Source organism: Dryobates pubescens, chromosome 9 (assembly GCF_014839835.1).
Source record: "Dryobates pubescens isolate bDryPub1 chromosome 9, bDryPub1.pri, whole genome shotgun sequence".
Lineage (NCBI taxonomy): Eukaryota > Metazoa > Chordata > Aves > Piciformes > Picidae > Dryobates > Dryobates pubescens.
This window is the reverse complement of record NC_071620.1, coordinates 13,965,836-13,983,699: the sequence shown is the minus strand read 5'-3', so window position 1 is coordinate 13,983,699 and position 17,864 is coordinate 13,965,836. Positions and strand designations below refer to the sequence as shown.

The 17,864-nt window shown below is 43.2% G+C and overlaps 1 protein-coding gene across 16 annotated transcripts in view; it reads right to left on the bottom strand.

The window, feature by feature from the left end:
* Positions 1-17,864, bottom strand: part of PTPRM (protein tyrosine phosphatase receptor type M) — a 514,813-nt gene that overhangs the window by 398,321 nt on the left and 98,628 nt on the right. For all 16 annotated transcript variants that reach the window (XM_054164442.1, XM_009909925.2, XM_054164443.1 and 13 more), the window contains exon 2: positions 2,282-2,404. In XM_054164442.1, coding sequence (XP_054020417.1) covers positions 2,282-2,404 — 123 coding nt within the window. The remainder of the gene's footprint in view (positions 1-2,281; positions 2,405-17,864) is intronic.

Below are 17,864 nucleotides of genomic sequence, written 5' to 3'. Positions count from 1 at the left end.
GACTAACTCGTTCATCTTCTGACCCAAGACTCCCAAAGCATATTTCACTTCCTTTATGGGCAGAAATCAAACTCCCTAAACTCTAAATACAATTTATTACCATACATAATACCTTTTTCACTTGATCACCAGAACTTTATTTTGGTCTGCTGATAAAAAAGGCAGGAAGACAAATAAGAAATGACTTGTATGACATCTGATAAATAAAGTTACACAGATCTCATTTTGCTTCCATAAAAATACCAGTCCCTAGTCTGGACTCTTGCCCCTGGGAAACCAAAACAGGCCAGAACATCCTGAAGCCTGTGGTCATCACAGGAAAGAACATAGATTTGAACCTCTCCTGGCTGCCAAGACAGAAAAACATAATAACTGCTTTCACAAAACCCAACTGGGGAGAGTAATGAATGAAATTTGGAAGAGAAAGAGAATTTCCAGTGGCATGGTGGAGAAAAGGAATGTATATCTTCTACTGCAAGCCAAAATGACTGATAAACTATGTGTGTGTGCTCCAACTTGAGAAACAATATTAAGCACTAATGAAATAGTCCAGAAAATTGTTAGCAGTATGTGCCAAGACCACTGGACAGAAGCCAGTTTGAAAAGGAATTTGCAAGAACCTCCTTTATCTGGGATGATGAACTCAATCTAGTATGATGATCCAAGTGCCATGACTCAAGCAAAATGAATGCTCAGCTTGAAGCTGGGAGTCCTACCTCTGCCAGAGGAATCAGAGTGATGAAGGAGAAAGCACTTCAGTTCATAGAAGTGTTTTGGTTGGAAGAGACCTTTTAGATCATCAGGTCCAACCGTTAATCTAACACTGCCAGATCACCACTAAACCATGTCCCTCAGCACCACATTTATATGGCTTTGAACTCCCTCTGAGGATGGTGACTCCAGCACTTCCCTGGGCAGCCTGCTCCAGGGCTTGACAACCCTTTTGGAGAAGAAATTTTTGACTTCTGGAGATTCCTATACTTGTCTCCTACTTTCTTTACCTAAAAATAAGGGAGGAACATTTTCATGAGACAACCAACTATTAAAGACAATTTACACAGATGTCAAAGTACATGACAGGTGCTTTAGAGAACTAAATTAAATGGATGTGGAACACCAGGGCATCCATTTTCAATGCTTTTAGGTGTTCTGGATATATTTATACTAAATTCAAAGGCTCAGTTAAGCTGGACAGCTGCTGGGCAATCTTTTCTAGACTGTGCTTTTCCCAAAAGTTCTATAATGCTCCAACCAGAGGTTTTATGAGTGTTCCTTCTGTTTTGGCTACTTTTAGGTGACAATAACTGCTGGAGGCTTAGTCTATAAAAGCTGAAGAAGATGCTGAGGTGGGCTGTGGGTAATCATCCCCTCAGGGGATGGAAATCAGTGCATAGGGGAAGAGAAACTCTTAATATGCCAAGATTTAAAAAAAAAAAAGAAAAAGAAAAAGAAAAAGAAAAAGAAAAAGAAAAAGAAAAAGAAAAAGAAAAAGAAAAAGAAAAAGAAAAAGAAAAAGAAAAAGAAAAAGAAAAAGAAAAAGAAAAAGAAAAAGAAAAAGAAAAAGAAAAAGAAAAAGAAAAAGGAATAACCAATGGAAAAAGTTTATGCATCTGTGGGCCTTAAGTGGTAAAGGAATGACTGTAGTGTTAGAATATGATCAGAGGGCTGGAGCACCTTCCCTCTGGTGACAGGGGCTGTTCAGCCTGGAGAAGAGAAGGATCCAAAGAGACCTTATAGTAGTCTTCCAGTACCTGAAGGGGCCTTACAAGAAAGCTGGGGGGAGAGTTTTAACACGGGCTGGTAGTGATGGAATGAGGGAGAGTGGATTTAAGCTTGAGAAGTGGATATTAAGTGGATAGTAGGAAGAAATTCTTTACAACGAAGGTTGTGAGACACTGAAACAGGTTGCCCAGGGAGGCTGTGGGTGCCCCATCCTTGAAGCTGTTCAAGGCCAGGTTGGACAGGGCCTTGAGCAACCTGATCTAGTGGAAGGTGTCTGTATCTATACCAGGGGTGTTGGAACTGGGTGATCTTTAATGTTTCTTCCAATCCAAGCCCTTCTGTGATTCCACAATTCTATAAATATATCTTTAGTTCAGCAGAGTACAAGGGCTGCTGACCTGAAATGAGGTCCAACCCCATGCAGTGCACAAAGTACATTAAATAATAGTATCAAATTGTCTTTTAAGCACAGTAAATGCAACATTTTAATAGTATAATGTCAGGAATGCTAAAAAGGACCTAAGCTAATGTCAAAAGGAAAGCAAAATTGATGACCAACCTGATGGCATCCCTTGAGATGAGGAGGGCTTTATCGGTGTGTTCACCTGGTCCCAGTTGAGATCATCATCATCAGACTGACTGTAGCCACAGGAACTGAGTGGCTCATCAAATGTACAGGAACCTGTCAGAGAAACACAAAGAGAGAAATTCAGCCAGGGGGGCAGGTAATGGGCTCTGAATCTCTAATCCTAACAACAGCCACATGACTCAGTGTAGCTGGGGAGTTTTAACAGATCTTTTAAGCCAAATGATTCTGCATTTATTAATTAACATTTCCCTCTTGTCATCAAAACAAAGTCCCAAGGGTAAAATCACAGAATTCCAACATGTTGGAGGTTAGAAGAGACCCCTGTAGATCATCTAGCCCAAACTCCCTACAAAAGCAGGGTCACCCACAGCAGAATCAGGGTCACAATGCCCAGGTGGGTTTGGAATCTCTCCAGAGAAGGATTCTCCACAACCACTCTGGGCAGACTGCTCCAGGGCTCCAGCACCCTTACAGCAAGTAAGTTTCTCCTCATGTTCAGATGGAATCTCCTGGATTACAGTTTGTGCTCCTTGTCTCTTGCCCTGTGACTGGGCAACACTGGAAAGAGTCTGGCCCCATCCTCTTGCACCTGCACAACTGCCCTTCAGATATTGCTGAGCATTGAGAAGATGTTATCTCTGCTGCTCTATTCCGGGCTAAACCAGCCCCAGGTCTCTCAGCCTTCCCTCTTTACAGAGATACTCCCATCCCCTCAGCATTTTTAGAGATCTCCAGTGGACTCTCTGCAGTAATTCCCTGTTTTAGCCCACAACTGGACAGAATACTCCAGACATGGACTGAGTAGGGCAGAGTAGAAGAGGAGGAGAACCTCCCTTGACCTCCTTGTCAAGGTCATACTTAGAGTTGCAGATAAATTCTGTCCTGTAACACAATAATCAGGATGTATCAAAACCAAGCCAGCAAAAAAAAATAGATCTAAGTACTTCCAAAGATGGAATGATTAATATTCTTCACAAAAACCAAACACTTCCATGCCCCAGTCATGCCTCTTGGGTTTTTTTCTTCGCAGTAAGGGAAGAACTAGATGTTTGAGGTATGCAAACAGGTACCAGTTTTTTATGTTGGTGGGATCAGCACCTCTGGTATGATACATCACATCTACCTCAAAAAGCTTCACATTCTACAAAAGAAAATAATATTATGACCTCTCTTTCCTCCATTCTTCTCTAAGTAATTTGGAAAGGATCCCAAGCTGGGACAGGGGAAAATTTGGTGTCAGGAATTCAGAAGAATCGAATCTCGTGTTATCCATAAAAACCCAGAGAAACTTTGCTTTTCTCTTTGTTTTGAGGATGCTTCTTCTGCTTTTTTACACCATTCTCTTTTAGCAGGAGAACAACACAGGGTTACAAAACTCCTGTTTTTCTTTGATGTTTCCCTCCAGTGCAGAATGACATCTTTCCTATTCAGGAAAACAAATATAAACCTTGTCATGGAGATTTCAGTCCATATTAAAGTGAATTCTGCAGCTGTTCAAACAAAGCTCAACTCCAGGGCTATTCATCATCCTTCCTATCTGGCCATAGGCACAGCAGGCTGAACCTTGCCAAGCTGCATTAAAATAGGAGATAGACAAAACTTAGCTTAAAAAGAAAAAGAAAGGGAAAAAAACCCTCTAACAACCACAACTCATTTTTCTTGGTATAGTGTAAATGGTGTTACAAAAAATCTTATCAGAAAGTAGAATAGAAGCAGGTAGAGAGAGGTGGTTCTCCTCCTCTACACTGCTCTGGTGAGACCCCATCTGGAGTACTATGTCCAGTTCTGGAATCCCTATTGCAAGAAAGATATAAATGTGCTGGAGCATGTCCAGAGCAGGGCCACTGGGATGAGCAGAGGGCTGGAGCACCTCTCCTATGGAGACAGATAGAGAGAGTTGGGGCTGTTCAGTCTGGAGAAGAGAAGGCTCCAAGGAGACCTTATTGTGGCCTTCCATTATCTCAAGAGGGCCTACGAGAAAGCTGGTGAGGGACTACTTAGGATGTCAGGTAGTGATAGGACTAGGGGGAACAGACCCAAGCTACAGGAGAGGAGATTTAGAGTAGACATTAGCAAGAAGTTCTTCACCATGAGGGTGGTGAGACACTGGAACAGGTTGCCCAGGGAGATGGTAGAAGCCCCATCCCTGGAGGTTTTTAAGGCCAGGCTGAATGTGGCTGTGGGCAACCTGCTCTAGTGCGAGGTGCCTCTGCCCATGGCAGGGGGGTTGGAACTGGATGACAATCCTGTGATTATATCTGACAAGTTTTGCCTCACTGAAGTTCATCCTTCCTAATGTGAGTCCCAGTGTACAGTTGAGGTTCATGAGAAGAACTTCAAAAGCATGAACTCATCAAGAGAAATTATTTGTACATGAAATAATTTCATTTCTTCATAGAATGCTTTAGGATGGAAAGAACCTTTAAAGGTCTTCTAGTCCACTCTTCCCTGCACTCAGGAGGCATGCCTTCAAACAGATCAGGTTGCTCAAAATCCCAAACAACCTGAGCTGGAACATTTCCAGGGATGGGGCTTCTACCACCTCCCTGGGCAAACTGGGCCAGCATCTCAACACCCTCATTGTAAAGAATTTCTTCCTAATATCCATTCTAAATCTAGCTTCTTCCAGCTTAAAGTCGTTCCCCCTCATCTTGTCACCACAAGCCTTTGTAAAATGTCCCTCCCCAGCTTTCTTGGAGGCCCCCTTCAGGTACTAGAAGGCATCCTTAAGGTCTCCCTCGAGCCTTCTTTTCTCCAAGCTGAGTAGCCCTAATTCTTGCAGTCTGTGCATGTAGGGAGGGCTCCAGCCACCTGAATATCTTCATGGCCCTCCTCTGGACCTGCTCAACAGTTCAATTTCCTTCTTATGTTGGGGGCACCAGAACTGGATGCAGTACTCCAGGTGGAGTCTCAAAAGAGTAGATTAGAGGGCAAGAACCAACTCTTTGTCCTGCTGGTAACTTTTCAGTATCTATTGAGCTTCTCAAGCCTTCTTCTGCAGCACCTTCTCTGTTTTCTACCTGTGAAACTCTTACTGTAGAAGATTTCCACTTGATAAAAAGTTGTCTACATATGACATGAAGAAGAAATGGTAAAATCTGAATAATTATTTGTTGCCTTTATCATCTCTTATAATGTCACTGTTTTGAAACATGGGCAAATGTTGGTAATCAGCTCACCCACTTGAGAGAATCTGCCCATTTTTTGCTATCAGACTTTCTAATAACAATCAAAACACACTTTGACTGCTATACAGTTTAATCACTTTAAATACACAAACTGCATTGTAAGGGATCAATTCTGCACCAACTGAAATATTTATAAGTAAATCAGGAGACACATATCTTATCAAGATTCTTTGGCTTCTGCTGCATTTTATAGATGTTTTTGGATTCCTGAGAGGAATTGAATTGACAAATTCACAGGATGCAACACAATTATTAGAACCTACGAGTCTTTCAACTGCAATTATCTATTTAACCATCCAAATCCAGTTCAATACAAATATGTCATTGTCTGAATGTAGCCCTTCTTTGTGGACTTCTATTTTTATTTAGTTAAGTCTCTTTGGATCTCAAAAAAGTGTATGAGCTTAAACAAAGAACAGATTTTAAGATGAAAGCAACTATTTAAAGTAAAGGGGATAAAGAACACACTGTATTTATCCTAGCGTGTGTGAAGTTTTATTTGAAGCAGGCTGGGAGAGGTTCTCCTCGCCTTCTTCTCTGCCCAAACCATGCCACATCTACAATACTTTGTCCAGCTCTCTGCTTCCCAGTTCAAGAGAGACAGAGAACTACTGGAGAGAGTCCAGTGGAAGCTACAAAGATGCTGAAGGGACTGCAGCATCTCTGTGAGGAGGAAATGCTAAGAGACTTGGGGCTGTTTAGCCTGGAGAAGAGCAGCCTGAGAGGGGATCTTATCAATGCTCAGCAGGAGCTGAAGTGCAAGAGGATGGGGACAGACTCTTTTCAGTGGTTCCCAGTCACAGGATGAGGGGCAATGGGCACAAACTGGAACCCAGAAGGTTCCACCTGAATGTGAGTTAAAACTTCTTTGAGGGTGTCAGAGACATGCAGCAGGCTGCCCAGAGAGGTTGTGGAGTCTCTTTCTCTGGAGAGATTCCAAAATGGTCTGGACATTTTGATCCTGTGCAACCTACTGTGGGTGACCCTGCTTTGGCAGGGGCTTAGACAAGATGATCTCTAGGTGTCACTTCCAACCCACACCACGCTGGGATGCTGGGATTCCATGATTCTGTGAACATATGTTTAAAGGGTGGCATGAGGATGCCAGAGAGTTCCAAATTCATAGACCCATTTCCAGCAATGTCACAGGCGGTGACAGAACACAGAAAATAATCGTTTGGGATACACATTTAAAGATGCTATTTCTCAGACTTCAAAAGCTCACTGAATGTTCATAAAACATTTACAATTGTTCTCTCTGTTCCCCTTCCTCTTACCTGACAGAAACAGAATCTACACAAATGTCTCCAAAAACATTTCCCTTTTGGTGACAGGGGACACTGTAATGAAGCTGTGTTTTGTGGAAGACAGACCTGTCAGCTTGAGCTTTCCTTGGAAACCAGCCCACATTTGGGCAAATAAAATGTGTTCTAAAACATGGTACTTGCCTAATAGATACTGAGGGAAAACTCAGAATTTGGGTTACTGGACTTTAGCACAAAGCCCTGGGGGAAAAAGTAAAATTAAGAGAAAAATCAACAAACTCCAAAGAACAACCCCCACCATGCTGGGATTTCCATCTTGTGCCCCCCACCTTGGGAGGCAGGAAGCCAGGGGTGGCACCGGTGGGGAGGAACGGACAGGACAGGTGGCTCTCAGCTGACCAACAAGGGACTCCATCCCACAGATGGTATCTTCAGGATCAACAGGGTCAAGTGTCTTCTTCAATGGTTGGTGTCACTGGAGGCCTCTGTCCATTTTGCCTTCAATCCTAATCTGTGTGCTCCTCAATCCCTTTTCAGAATCCTGCTCCTGAAGCTGGTTGCCATCTGCTGCTGAGTCCAGTCTGGGACTTCCCCAGTGCCTGCCTCCAGCATCAGTGGCGGCAATGGTGACATCACTGCCATCAGGGGTTGGGCTCCATATTGGTTTTATCTTTGTCTCTATTTCGTTGGATTGTTCTTTCCATCCCAGCTGATTTAGTTTCTTCCCCACCCTGTCACTCTCTCTCCCTTATTCCCTTTTTTCTTTTATTTTGGAGGGCAGAAGGGTTCATAGAGAGCCTCTGGAACTTGTTTAGTGGCCAGCAAAGCCCTGATCCTTGTCATTAACTTACAGTTTTATATGGTCACACTGGGCACACTAGTGGCAAAAGGGAGACAGGTGATGTATGTGCATTTCAGAGCAGACTCAACCTGTCATGGTCAAAACTATGATAAGAATAGAATAGAATAGAATAGAATAGAATAGAATAGAATAGAATAGAATAGAATAGGGTAGGGTAGGGTAGGGTAGGGTAGGGTAGGGTAGGGTAGGGTAGGGTAGGATAGGATAGGATAGGATAGGATAGGATAGGATAGGATAGGATAGGATAGGATAGACCAGACCAGGTTGGAAGAGACCTTAGAGATCATCGAGTCTAACCTATCATCCAACACCCTCTAATCAACTAAACCACGGCACCAAGCACCCCATCCAGTCTCTCCTAAACACCTCCAGTGATGGTGAATCCACCACCTCCCCAGGCAGCCCATTCCAAAGGGCAACCACTCTCTATGAAGAATTTCTTCCTAACATCCAGCCTAAACCTCCCCTGGTGCAGCTTGAGACTGTGTACTCTTGTTCTGGTGCTGGTTGCCTGGGAGAAGAGACAAACCTCAAAGGCAGATTTCCCAGATGTTTTCTATCTTGTTTATCACAAATGCATGACAAAACCCTGCTTCAAAATGCAGGAGTCTTTTGTATAAACTGCCTAAAACATTTCAACATAAAGCTTTGACCTACAAATAACCCACAGAAGGATCTTCCTCTCACATACTTAAAACAGAATTAAAAATTCAAAAGATATCCTGGCAGTGGAATAAGCCTCCTGAGAAAAACAAAAAGGCAACTGAACACATCTTTTATATAGTTTATATTGAAGGATTCACTTAATTTATTTTTATAGCTGCCACCCAGGAGTGCACAAAAGCCCTTTATTATATGTGTGAAAAAATTCGGTCATCTTGCCTGGCAGAGAAAGTAGTTTACCTCCTGGCCCATACTTCAACCACACATTAACCATCCAGCAGACACTTGAATAACAAAATCATAAAATTGTTTCAGCTGGAAAAGACCTCTAAGATCATTAAGTCCAGACATTGACCTAAGACCACCATGGCCAATAAGTCACATCCTGAAGCACCACGTCCACACATTTCTTGAACACCTCAAGAGACAATAACTCCATCACCTCCCTGGGCAACCTGTTCTAATGACTGACCATTCCTAACATCTAATTTTCCTAATGTCCAACTTAAAACCTTCCCTGGCACAATTTCAGACCATTCCCTCTCATTCTTTCCCCCAGTACTAGGGGGAAGAGACCAACCCCCACCTCACTACAACCTCTTTTCAGGTAGAGAGGAATGAGGTCATTCTGCAGCACTTCACCTTCTGTCAGCCAAGGGAGCAAACACATACCATAGGTAGCTCTTTTCCACTCAACATCTGTTTGTGATTTCTTATGTTGGTAACAGAAGCTGCCCTTATTAATTTAATTATTATGGATAATGTGTTTATCCTCACTTAGGTTTTATTGCAATTTTACCTTCACTTTTCCTGTTAGCTCTCCAAGGACAGCTATCACCAAAACATGCCCAAGCACATGCAGCTGGAGTTAATAAGAAAATATCTAAACATAATAAATAGAATCATAGAATCATTTTTTGGTTCAAAGAGACCTTTAATAACATCAAGTCCGACTGTTAATGCAGCATTGCCGGATCACCACTAAACCATGTCCCACAGCACCACATCTACAAGGGTTTTAAATATCTCCAGGGATAGGGACTCCACCATTTCCCCAGGCAGCCTGTTCCAGGGTTTACCCACTCTCTCAGTGAAGAACCTTTTTCTAATGTCCAACCTAAACCTCCCATGCTGCACCTTGAGGCCTTTCTTGTCCTGTTGCTTGTTACCTGGGAGAAGAGCCCAACCCCCACCGACTCCAGCCTTCTTTCAGATAGTTGTAGAGGGTGAAGATGTCTTCCCCAAGCCTCCTTTTCTTCAGAGTAAACAATCCCATTCCCTCAGCTACTCCTCAGAAAACTCTTCTCCAGACCCTTCACCAGTTTTGTTGCCCTCCTCTGAAAATGCTCCAGCAGCTCAATGTCCTTCTTTTAATGGGAACCCCAAAACTGAACCCACTTTTCAAGGTGTGGCCTCACCAGTGCTGAATACAGGGGGGCAATCACTTCCCTGATCCTGCTAGCCACAGTATTGCTGACATTGGTCCAGATGCTGTTAGCCTTCTTGGCCACCTGGTTCATACCTAGACAGATGTCCACCAACACTCCAGGGCCCTTTTCTGCCAGGCAGTTTCCAGCTACTCTGCCTCAAGCCTGAAGCACTCATGGAGGGTTCCTGTGACCCAAATGACTCAATAATTGCTTTTTCTTCCCAGTTTCATTTGCTCCTGTAGAGATACCAGAGCCTAGAGGCAAAATCCTAAATAGCTTCCTTAGATAAAGTGCTGCCTTCACAAAGGGAAGTTCAGGAATCACTCACCGTTAATCTCTTCATATGGTGTTTAGGAGGGATAGAAGTGATTGTTTTGATCCTCAACAAGAGGAAAGAGGACAGCTGTCTGCATTCAGTAACTTCAGTTCAGTGAGACATTAACTAGAGTTGTGGGGGTTTTTAATTGATTATCCTAAAAACTGCTTACTCCTTTTCATTTCACGTCACTTGAGTACCTTAACATCTTACGTTTCACCAAAATACAGCACAGGAGAGCTGTCTCAGAAAGATTTGTCCTGGGGAGAGGAGAGCAGTGGAAGGCATTTGAGCAACAATATCAAACTCCACAGATGGCATCCAAGAAAGAAATGGATATACTGGAGAATCTGCACAAAGAAAATGCAGTTCACAAAGAAGGGAAAAAACATGGTAGGGATATTCAGCCTTTCACCCTCTCCTCTCCCCACCCTCCTCACCACCCCCAGCTGGGATGAAGGGATTGAAACAATGCCTTGTAGCCAGAATCCATCATAAGAAATGGTCTGATGATGCCCGTGCTTCAGTCCATTTAAAAGTAAACTAAGATACCATCATAGAGACCATGATTATGATCCCATACCACAGCATGTCTCAACCATCCATTTATGAAACACTGCACTGGAATTTGTTTGTCATGAGGACAAACATTTTCATGCTGCATCCATTCTAAGTCTTAGGGAAAGTCCAGCATGAGCAAAGACAGCGACACCTTTTCTGCCACCAGCACTGCAAGCCCTTCAGCTCACAAAGCTATAAAATTCCTATTTGTAGTGTAATCTGATTTTCAGTAGGGTACTTTCATTACAGCTTTTAAAGTAGTCTTTTATTTATTTATTTTTTTCTTATAATTCCTAAAGGCCAACATCTTCAGCCTTATTCAAGTTGTGTCATTCAGATACACACACCCCACTCCCTCCATAAAGATGTTGTAAGGGGTGGCCATGAATGAAGTGACACAAATGAGGGCAAGAACAAGCCACACATTAAGCTGCCACTCCTCTTTTGTCTATGGCTGTACCAAGAGTCACAAAAGTTTTCACTAAGCAAACCAGCTTTCCATACTTACCAGAATTTCATACTGCAAGACTAGGACAAAAGACTATGTTGCTTCAAGATATTTACTACGCCAATTTACAATTCAGATGGAGCTAGGGTGTGTTTAGAATCTCTCCAGAGAAGGAGAATTCACAACCTCTGTGGGCAGCCTGGTCCAGGACTCCAGCAAGCTCACAGCAGGTAAGTTCTTCTTCATCTTCAGATGGAGCCTCCTGGGTTCCAATTTGTGCCCATTGCCTCTTGCCCTGTCTCCAGGAACCACGGAGAAGTGTCTGACTACATACTCTTGACCTTCACCATTTAGTTCTTGTTGAGCATTGAGAGGATCCACTCTCAGGCTGCTGTTCTCCAGGCTCAACAGCCCCAGCTCTTTCAGCCTCTCCTTGTAACAGAGATATAGCTACCAAAACATTAACAGATTTTTGTCAGTTTGATCCTTATATTTTATAGGTTTTGAACACAGAATAACCAAAACTTTTGATATTTTCAATTGCAATGTAACTAATATAACTGTGTCTCTCATCAGCACAGATTATATCAAGAACCCTAATTCTGATTGAAAGCCCAGTATCACGATGTTTCTATACAGTCAGCAAATGCAACAATGGAAAACAGCTCAAAATCTTGGAACAGGTCAAAATAAGCTCTAAGATGATGGGCCCACAACAGGCTTTGGGACACCATGGCTGGATTTCCATGACAGCATAAAATGTCTTCAAAATGTGCTCCAAGGATCATTTCTCCCCCATCTTCCACAGCTTCTATAGACAATTAAAACTGATGATCAAGTTACCAGACAGCAGGACTGAAGATAACATGTTTCATCAAATCCAGTTCTGCCAGCTGATAAATTAACTATAATTTCACCCAATTATCAGGACATTTTTCTTTTTGGTGTCAATGGTTAGGGCTGGCCACTAGATGAATGACAGACACTGGCTGTGAACTCTTCTGCTCTCCCCATCAGCATTCTCACCGCTAGAAGCAGCCACTGGCTGTGAAAACATGCCCTGAACTTCATGAAGTGGCATCACTGAGAAGGGACTGAGATGAGAAATCCAATCACTGACCACAACTTATTCTGCTCTAGCTCAAATCAGGATGTTGTATTTAGTTTTGCTTTGGTTTGATTTTCTCCTGTTGTCAAAAATGTGCTCTAATAACCTGTTTATACAAAGAGATTTCACTGAGACACCTGGCAGCACTCTTTTCATCTACCAATATGATCCTTCACCTTTGAACTTTTTGAGCTAAAAGAGCCCAAGTGTACTTGAAACTCCATCACTCTCCCTGGTGCCGCTCATTTTTAATGAGCAGCTTGTCTTTATGTCTCCCAGAAGACAGACTCCACAAAGCAATCTCAGGTGCTGTGAAACCAATGCTTGATGCTTCTCCAAATCTCTGCCTTTTTTTTTTTGAGCTTGAAATCTTCCTGTTAAACCCATATGGGCCTGATGGGCCATTTCAGTCAAACCCAATTTCACTTATTTATCACAAACCCCTACTTAGGAACTCTACTGTGGATTGCTCGTACACACAAGCTGTTTCCAGCTTTGAACTTTAAAAAGGATTTAAGCAGTCAATCTCAATATCATTATAAATCCAACGTGCTTTACTTGTGTATTGATTGTGAGGAAATAAAAGTTGGAAGCTTGATTTCAGGGCTAATCTTTCCATTTGCCTGATGAGTTCCGCAGCTGGGGCAGAACACTTAGTGCATCCTGTTAGATAACGGCGTATTAAGCTCGGATGAGGAATCCAGACTATTTTACAACACACTTCTGGCTTTAAGTAAAGAACAAAGGCAGAGCTGGCTGGTCTCAGAGGCTTTTAAGCTAAACCACAATAAAACAAAATAAACCCCCAACAAACTCTAAAAAGGATGCCACAATCACAAAATATTTCCATGAAACCAATAATGCAAACATGGGATTTGTATTTCTCCCGCCTATAGCTATCCGAAAACACCCTTCTCCTACACATCAATAGTCTAGATCTGGACAAAAATACAGAATCACAGAACCATTTAGGTTGGAAAAGACCTCTAAGATCATCAAGTCCAACCATTATACCAGTACTACCAAATCCATCACTAACCCATGTTCTTCAGCACCACATCTAAACAGCTTTTAAACCCCTCCAGGGACAGGTACTCCACCACAGGTACTGGGCAGTGTGGTCCAGGGCTTGACAACCCTTTCAGGAAATAAATTGTTCCTAATATCCAACCTAAACCTCCAGTACTGAAACTTGAGGCTGTTTCTTCTCATCCTAATTATTGTAAGCTGGGACAACAGACAAACACCCACCTTATTCCAACCTCCTTTCAGGAAGTTAAAGAGAGCTAGAAGGTTTCCCCTTAGCCTCTTATTCACAAGATTAAACAATCCCAATTCCCTCAGCTGCTCCTCACCAGACCTGTTCTCCAGCTTTGCTGCTCTTCTCTGGACCTGCTCGAGGACCTCAATGTCCTTCTTGCAGTGAGAGATCTGAAACTGAACCCTGTATATACTGAGATTTATATTCCACTTCATCAATGTATGGAGCAAATACAAATCCAGACAGGATACGTTTGGATTCATTTCATTTGTTATCATCCTGTCTCACAAATTCTATTTTTTCCCTATAAATTTAAACAGTTTATCCTCTAATTAAACAGCTGTTTATGCTATGAATTTTAATGTGTACACTGAGACATTTCAGAACAAATACCACAGAAAAACTGTACACACTGAAAGAATTCACATACTGAAGCCCATGCAGCTAATAGAAGAATTCCTGCATCCTGGTTTTTCCCTGCATCCTTGTTTTTCCTTTTCTATTTTCAATCTCCAGGGTCTCTGGTGTACAGTTCCTCTCTTGTTCTGAGGGTTCTTGTTCAGGTGAGAAAGGTTATTAACACATCTGGTTTTCTTTCTAAAGTTAGTGTGTATGAATTTTCCCACACAGTGACTATGAATTGCTCCAGCTGCATCTCACCCCATTTAGGTGATGATACAGCTCCAGCTAATCAGTCAATAATTTAGGAAAATCACAGAATGCCAGCATGGTGGGGGCTGAATGGGTCACCCTGTGAAAGCAGGGTCACCCATAGCAGATTACTCAGGTTCACAATGGCTAGGCAGGTTTGGAATCTCTCCAGAGAAAGAGACTCCAGCAGCTCTCTGGGCAGACTTCCAGCACCTCAGTTACCCTCAAAGTCAAGAAGCTTTCCCTCCTGTTCAGATGGAAATTCCTGGATCCCTTTTTTTAGTGTCCATTGGCTCTTGTCCTGTCACTGGGCACCACTGAAAAGAATCTGGCCCCATTCTCTTGGCCCTTACACTTCAGCTATTGATCAGCATTAATGAGATCCCCTCTCAGTCTGCTCTTCTCCAGCCTAAACAATCCCAGTTCTCAGCCTTTCCCTATATGGAAAAACTCATCTTGCTTTGGTTCCTGCTGTCAACACAATGCTTTGGATGAGGAGAGAGCAGGACCTCCATATCTTGATGCTCAGTAAATTGACTTGCATGAAATATCATGGCGATGAAGCAGTCAAATACCTCTATCAGGCAACTTCAACACATAGAATCATACAATCACTAAGGTTGGAAAAGACCTCTAAAATCAAGTCCAACCATCAACCCAACACCACCATGCCCACTAAACCATGGCCTGAGGTGCCATGGCTGCACAATTTTTGAACATGACCAGGGATGGTGACTTGAGTAATTAGGTGACATAAGTAATTAGTTTACTTCATCAGTAAAGTCTTGAATTATTATCACTAAAGCTGAACCCCAGCTCTGCTTCCCAAATTCAGGCAGCACAACAGACTTTCACCATGCTACAGGTATAAATAACTTTCTATTTTTAAATGTAGGTAGCTGCTACACTTTTTTTTTTCTTCTCATTTTTAGTCATTATCTCTTGCAATAAATAACACTTTATTTCATTCATCACGTCCACAACCTCCTCCCAGAGGGAGAAGAAATAATTGATTTTGGAAACCTCTGACATTTTCACAAGGTCTGATCGACTATGAGAAAGACCCACATTTGAGAGCATTAAAACCACTCCAGCTGCAACATTGACGTGCCCAAGCTCATATGACCCCAAGAGTGAATTCTTGAGTCTTCCTGACAGCTGAACAGGGCACTACTAGCAGTAATATCAAATAATTCTTTCCAATTTTTGCTTATAAGAGGATGAAGTCTGTACTAAACTCACTTAAATGTTGCAGCACAAGAAAAAGACAGCTTGAGATTACATGGAGCTACACACTCCCTAACCTTGTAGACCGGGCTGCATTAAGAAGAGTAAGGCTGGCAGGTTGAGAAAGGTTCTCCTCCACCCCCAGCCTACCCTGCCGAAGCTACACCTGGGGTACTATGTCCAGTTCTGTGCTCCCCAGCTCAAGAGAAACAGGGAGCTACTGAAGACAGATCACAGGAAGCTACAAAGATGCTGAAGGGTCTGGAGCATCTCTGTGAGGAGGAAAGGCTGAGAGACCTGGGGTTATTTAGCCTTGAGAAGAGCAGAATGAGAGGGGAACTTCTCAGTGCTCATCAATAGCCAAAGGGTGGGGGACAGGAGGATGGGGCCCACCTCTTACCAACAGTGCCCAGTCACAGGACAAGGGGTAATAAGCATAAACTAGAACCCAGGAGGTTCCATCTGAACATGAGGAGAAACTTCTTTCCTGTGAGGGTGCCAGAGACCTGCAGCACTCTGTTGTTATGGTACCAGAGACCTGCATCACTCTGCTCAGAGAGGTGGAGACTCCTTCTCTGGACAGGCAACCAAAACTGAAGTCATAAATATGGCTTCATGATCTTAGAAAAGGCACACCACTCATGAAGAATCTCAAGACAACATCTCCATGAACTCAAGTTTAGTCTACTGCAGCAATTCTCACAGATGTTAAATCAAGAGCAGCTTCAGTACTGTAAATCCTTTACTGCTAACTGCAAATCCTTGCCTTTAAGGCCTATCTCCCAGTAACAGAACAGAATAGAACAGAATAGGATAGGATAGGATAGAATAGAATAGAATAGAATAGAATAGAATAAACCAGGTTGGAGATCATCACATCCAACCTATCATCCAACACCACCTAATCAACTAAACCATGCAACCAAGCACTCTTATCAAGTCTCCTCCTAAACACCTCCAATGATGGTGACTCCACCACCCCTTCTGGGCAGCACATTCTAATGGTCAATCACTCTCTCTGTGTAGAATTTCTTCTTAACCTCCAGCCTAAACCTCCCCTGGCGCAGCTTGAGACTGTGTCCTCTTGTTCTGGTGCTGGTTGCCTGGGAGAAGAGACCAGCCTCTGCCTGCCTACAACCTCCTTTCAGGTAGGACAGAAATAAGATCTGCTCTGAGCCTCCTCTTCTCCAGGCTAAGCAACCCCAGCTCCCTCAGCCTCTCCTCATAGGGCTTGTGTTCCAAACCCCTCACCAACTTCGTCGCCCTTCTCTGGACATGTTTCAGCAAGTCAACATCCTTCCTAAACTGAGGGGCCCAGAACTGGACACAGTACTCAAGGTGTGACTTAACCAGTGCAGTGTACAGGGGCAGAATGACCTCCCTGCTCCTGCTGGCCAAACTGCTCCTGATGCAGGCCAGGATGCCATTGGCCCTCTTGGCCACCTGGGCACACTGCAGGCTCGTGTTCAGCCTACCATCAACCAGTACCCCCAGGTCCCTCTCTGCCTGGCCGCTCTCCAGCCACTCTGACCTCAGCCTGTAGCACTGCATGGGGTTGTTGTGGCCAATGTGCAGAACCTGGCACTTGGATGTGTTAAATCTCATACCATTGGATTCTGCCCATCTGTCCAGCCTGTCGAGGTCATCTTTGTTCATCTTTCACCACACTGCCAAAAGCCCTCTAACTAGTATCATGTTAGGCTGCCTTTCACTGCTACTCATCCTAATCAGTTGACTAATTACTTGTACATAATCTCAGTGTCAAGACAGACGATGAGTTTTGAATGAAGAGAAGCATGTGAAAGAAGTCCCTTAGCTAAGGGGCACGGAACAGATCTTGTCCACAGCTACAAGACCTTAAGTAGGTAGGTAAACCTGCTCCAGCAGCAGGGTTGGACTACATGATCTCCAGAGGTCTCATTCTCACCCTCCCCCCCCATCATTCTGTGATTATGTGAAATGTGATACACCACAGAAGCTGACAGCAGAAAGTGTTAAGTGAAGAAGGGAAGCCAAGGGAAAGGCTGCAGCATGAACACTCATTTTAGCATGACAGCAGGGATGGGACTTTGCATTTCAAATGTGCTCTACAAAGAAACACCAGCAGATGATGTGAGAACCAATGGAAGAGGAGAGGAAGGCAAAGACATTGGTGTTCTGCAAAGGAAAGAAAATAATCCAATCAATATTCATAAATGACAAAAAAATTTGGAGATGATGTGCATGGAGAAAAGAAATGAAGCACCAGAGATGAACCCCTCAAAGAAAGAAACAAGATGAATTAATGGAGGAGCATGGGCAAGAGTAGAAAGAAGAACAGTGAAGAGAACAATACTAAAAGGAGTTAACTGCTCCACAACGCAGACAGCACTCATGCAGTTAATGCCACAACACGTCAATCCATGAGCTGCAAACATGGTCTGTGCACAACAGCCAGTGCAGCACTGGAATTCAGCATTAGAGTGCCAGAACTTCTCTTCCATGGAAGTCTCTTGTGGAGTATCAGAGCTCAGAAAAAAAGGTATTAGCTTTTTCTCACATAAAACAATACATGGGAATATGATTAAACAGCT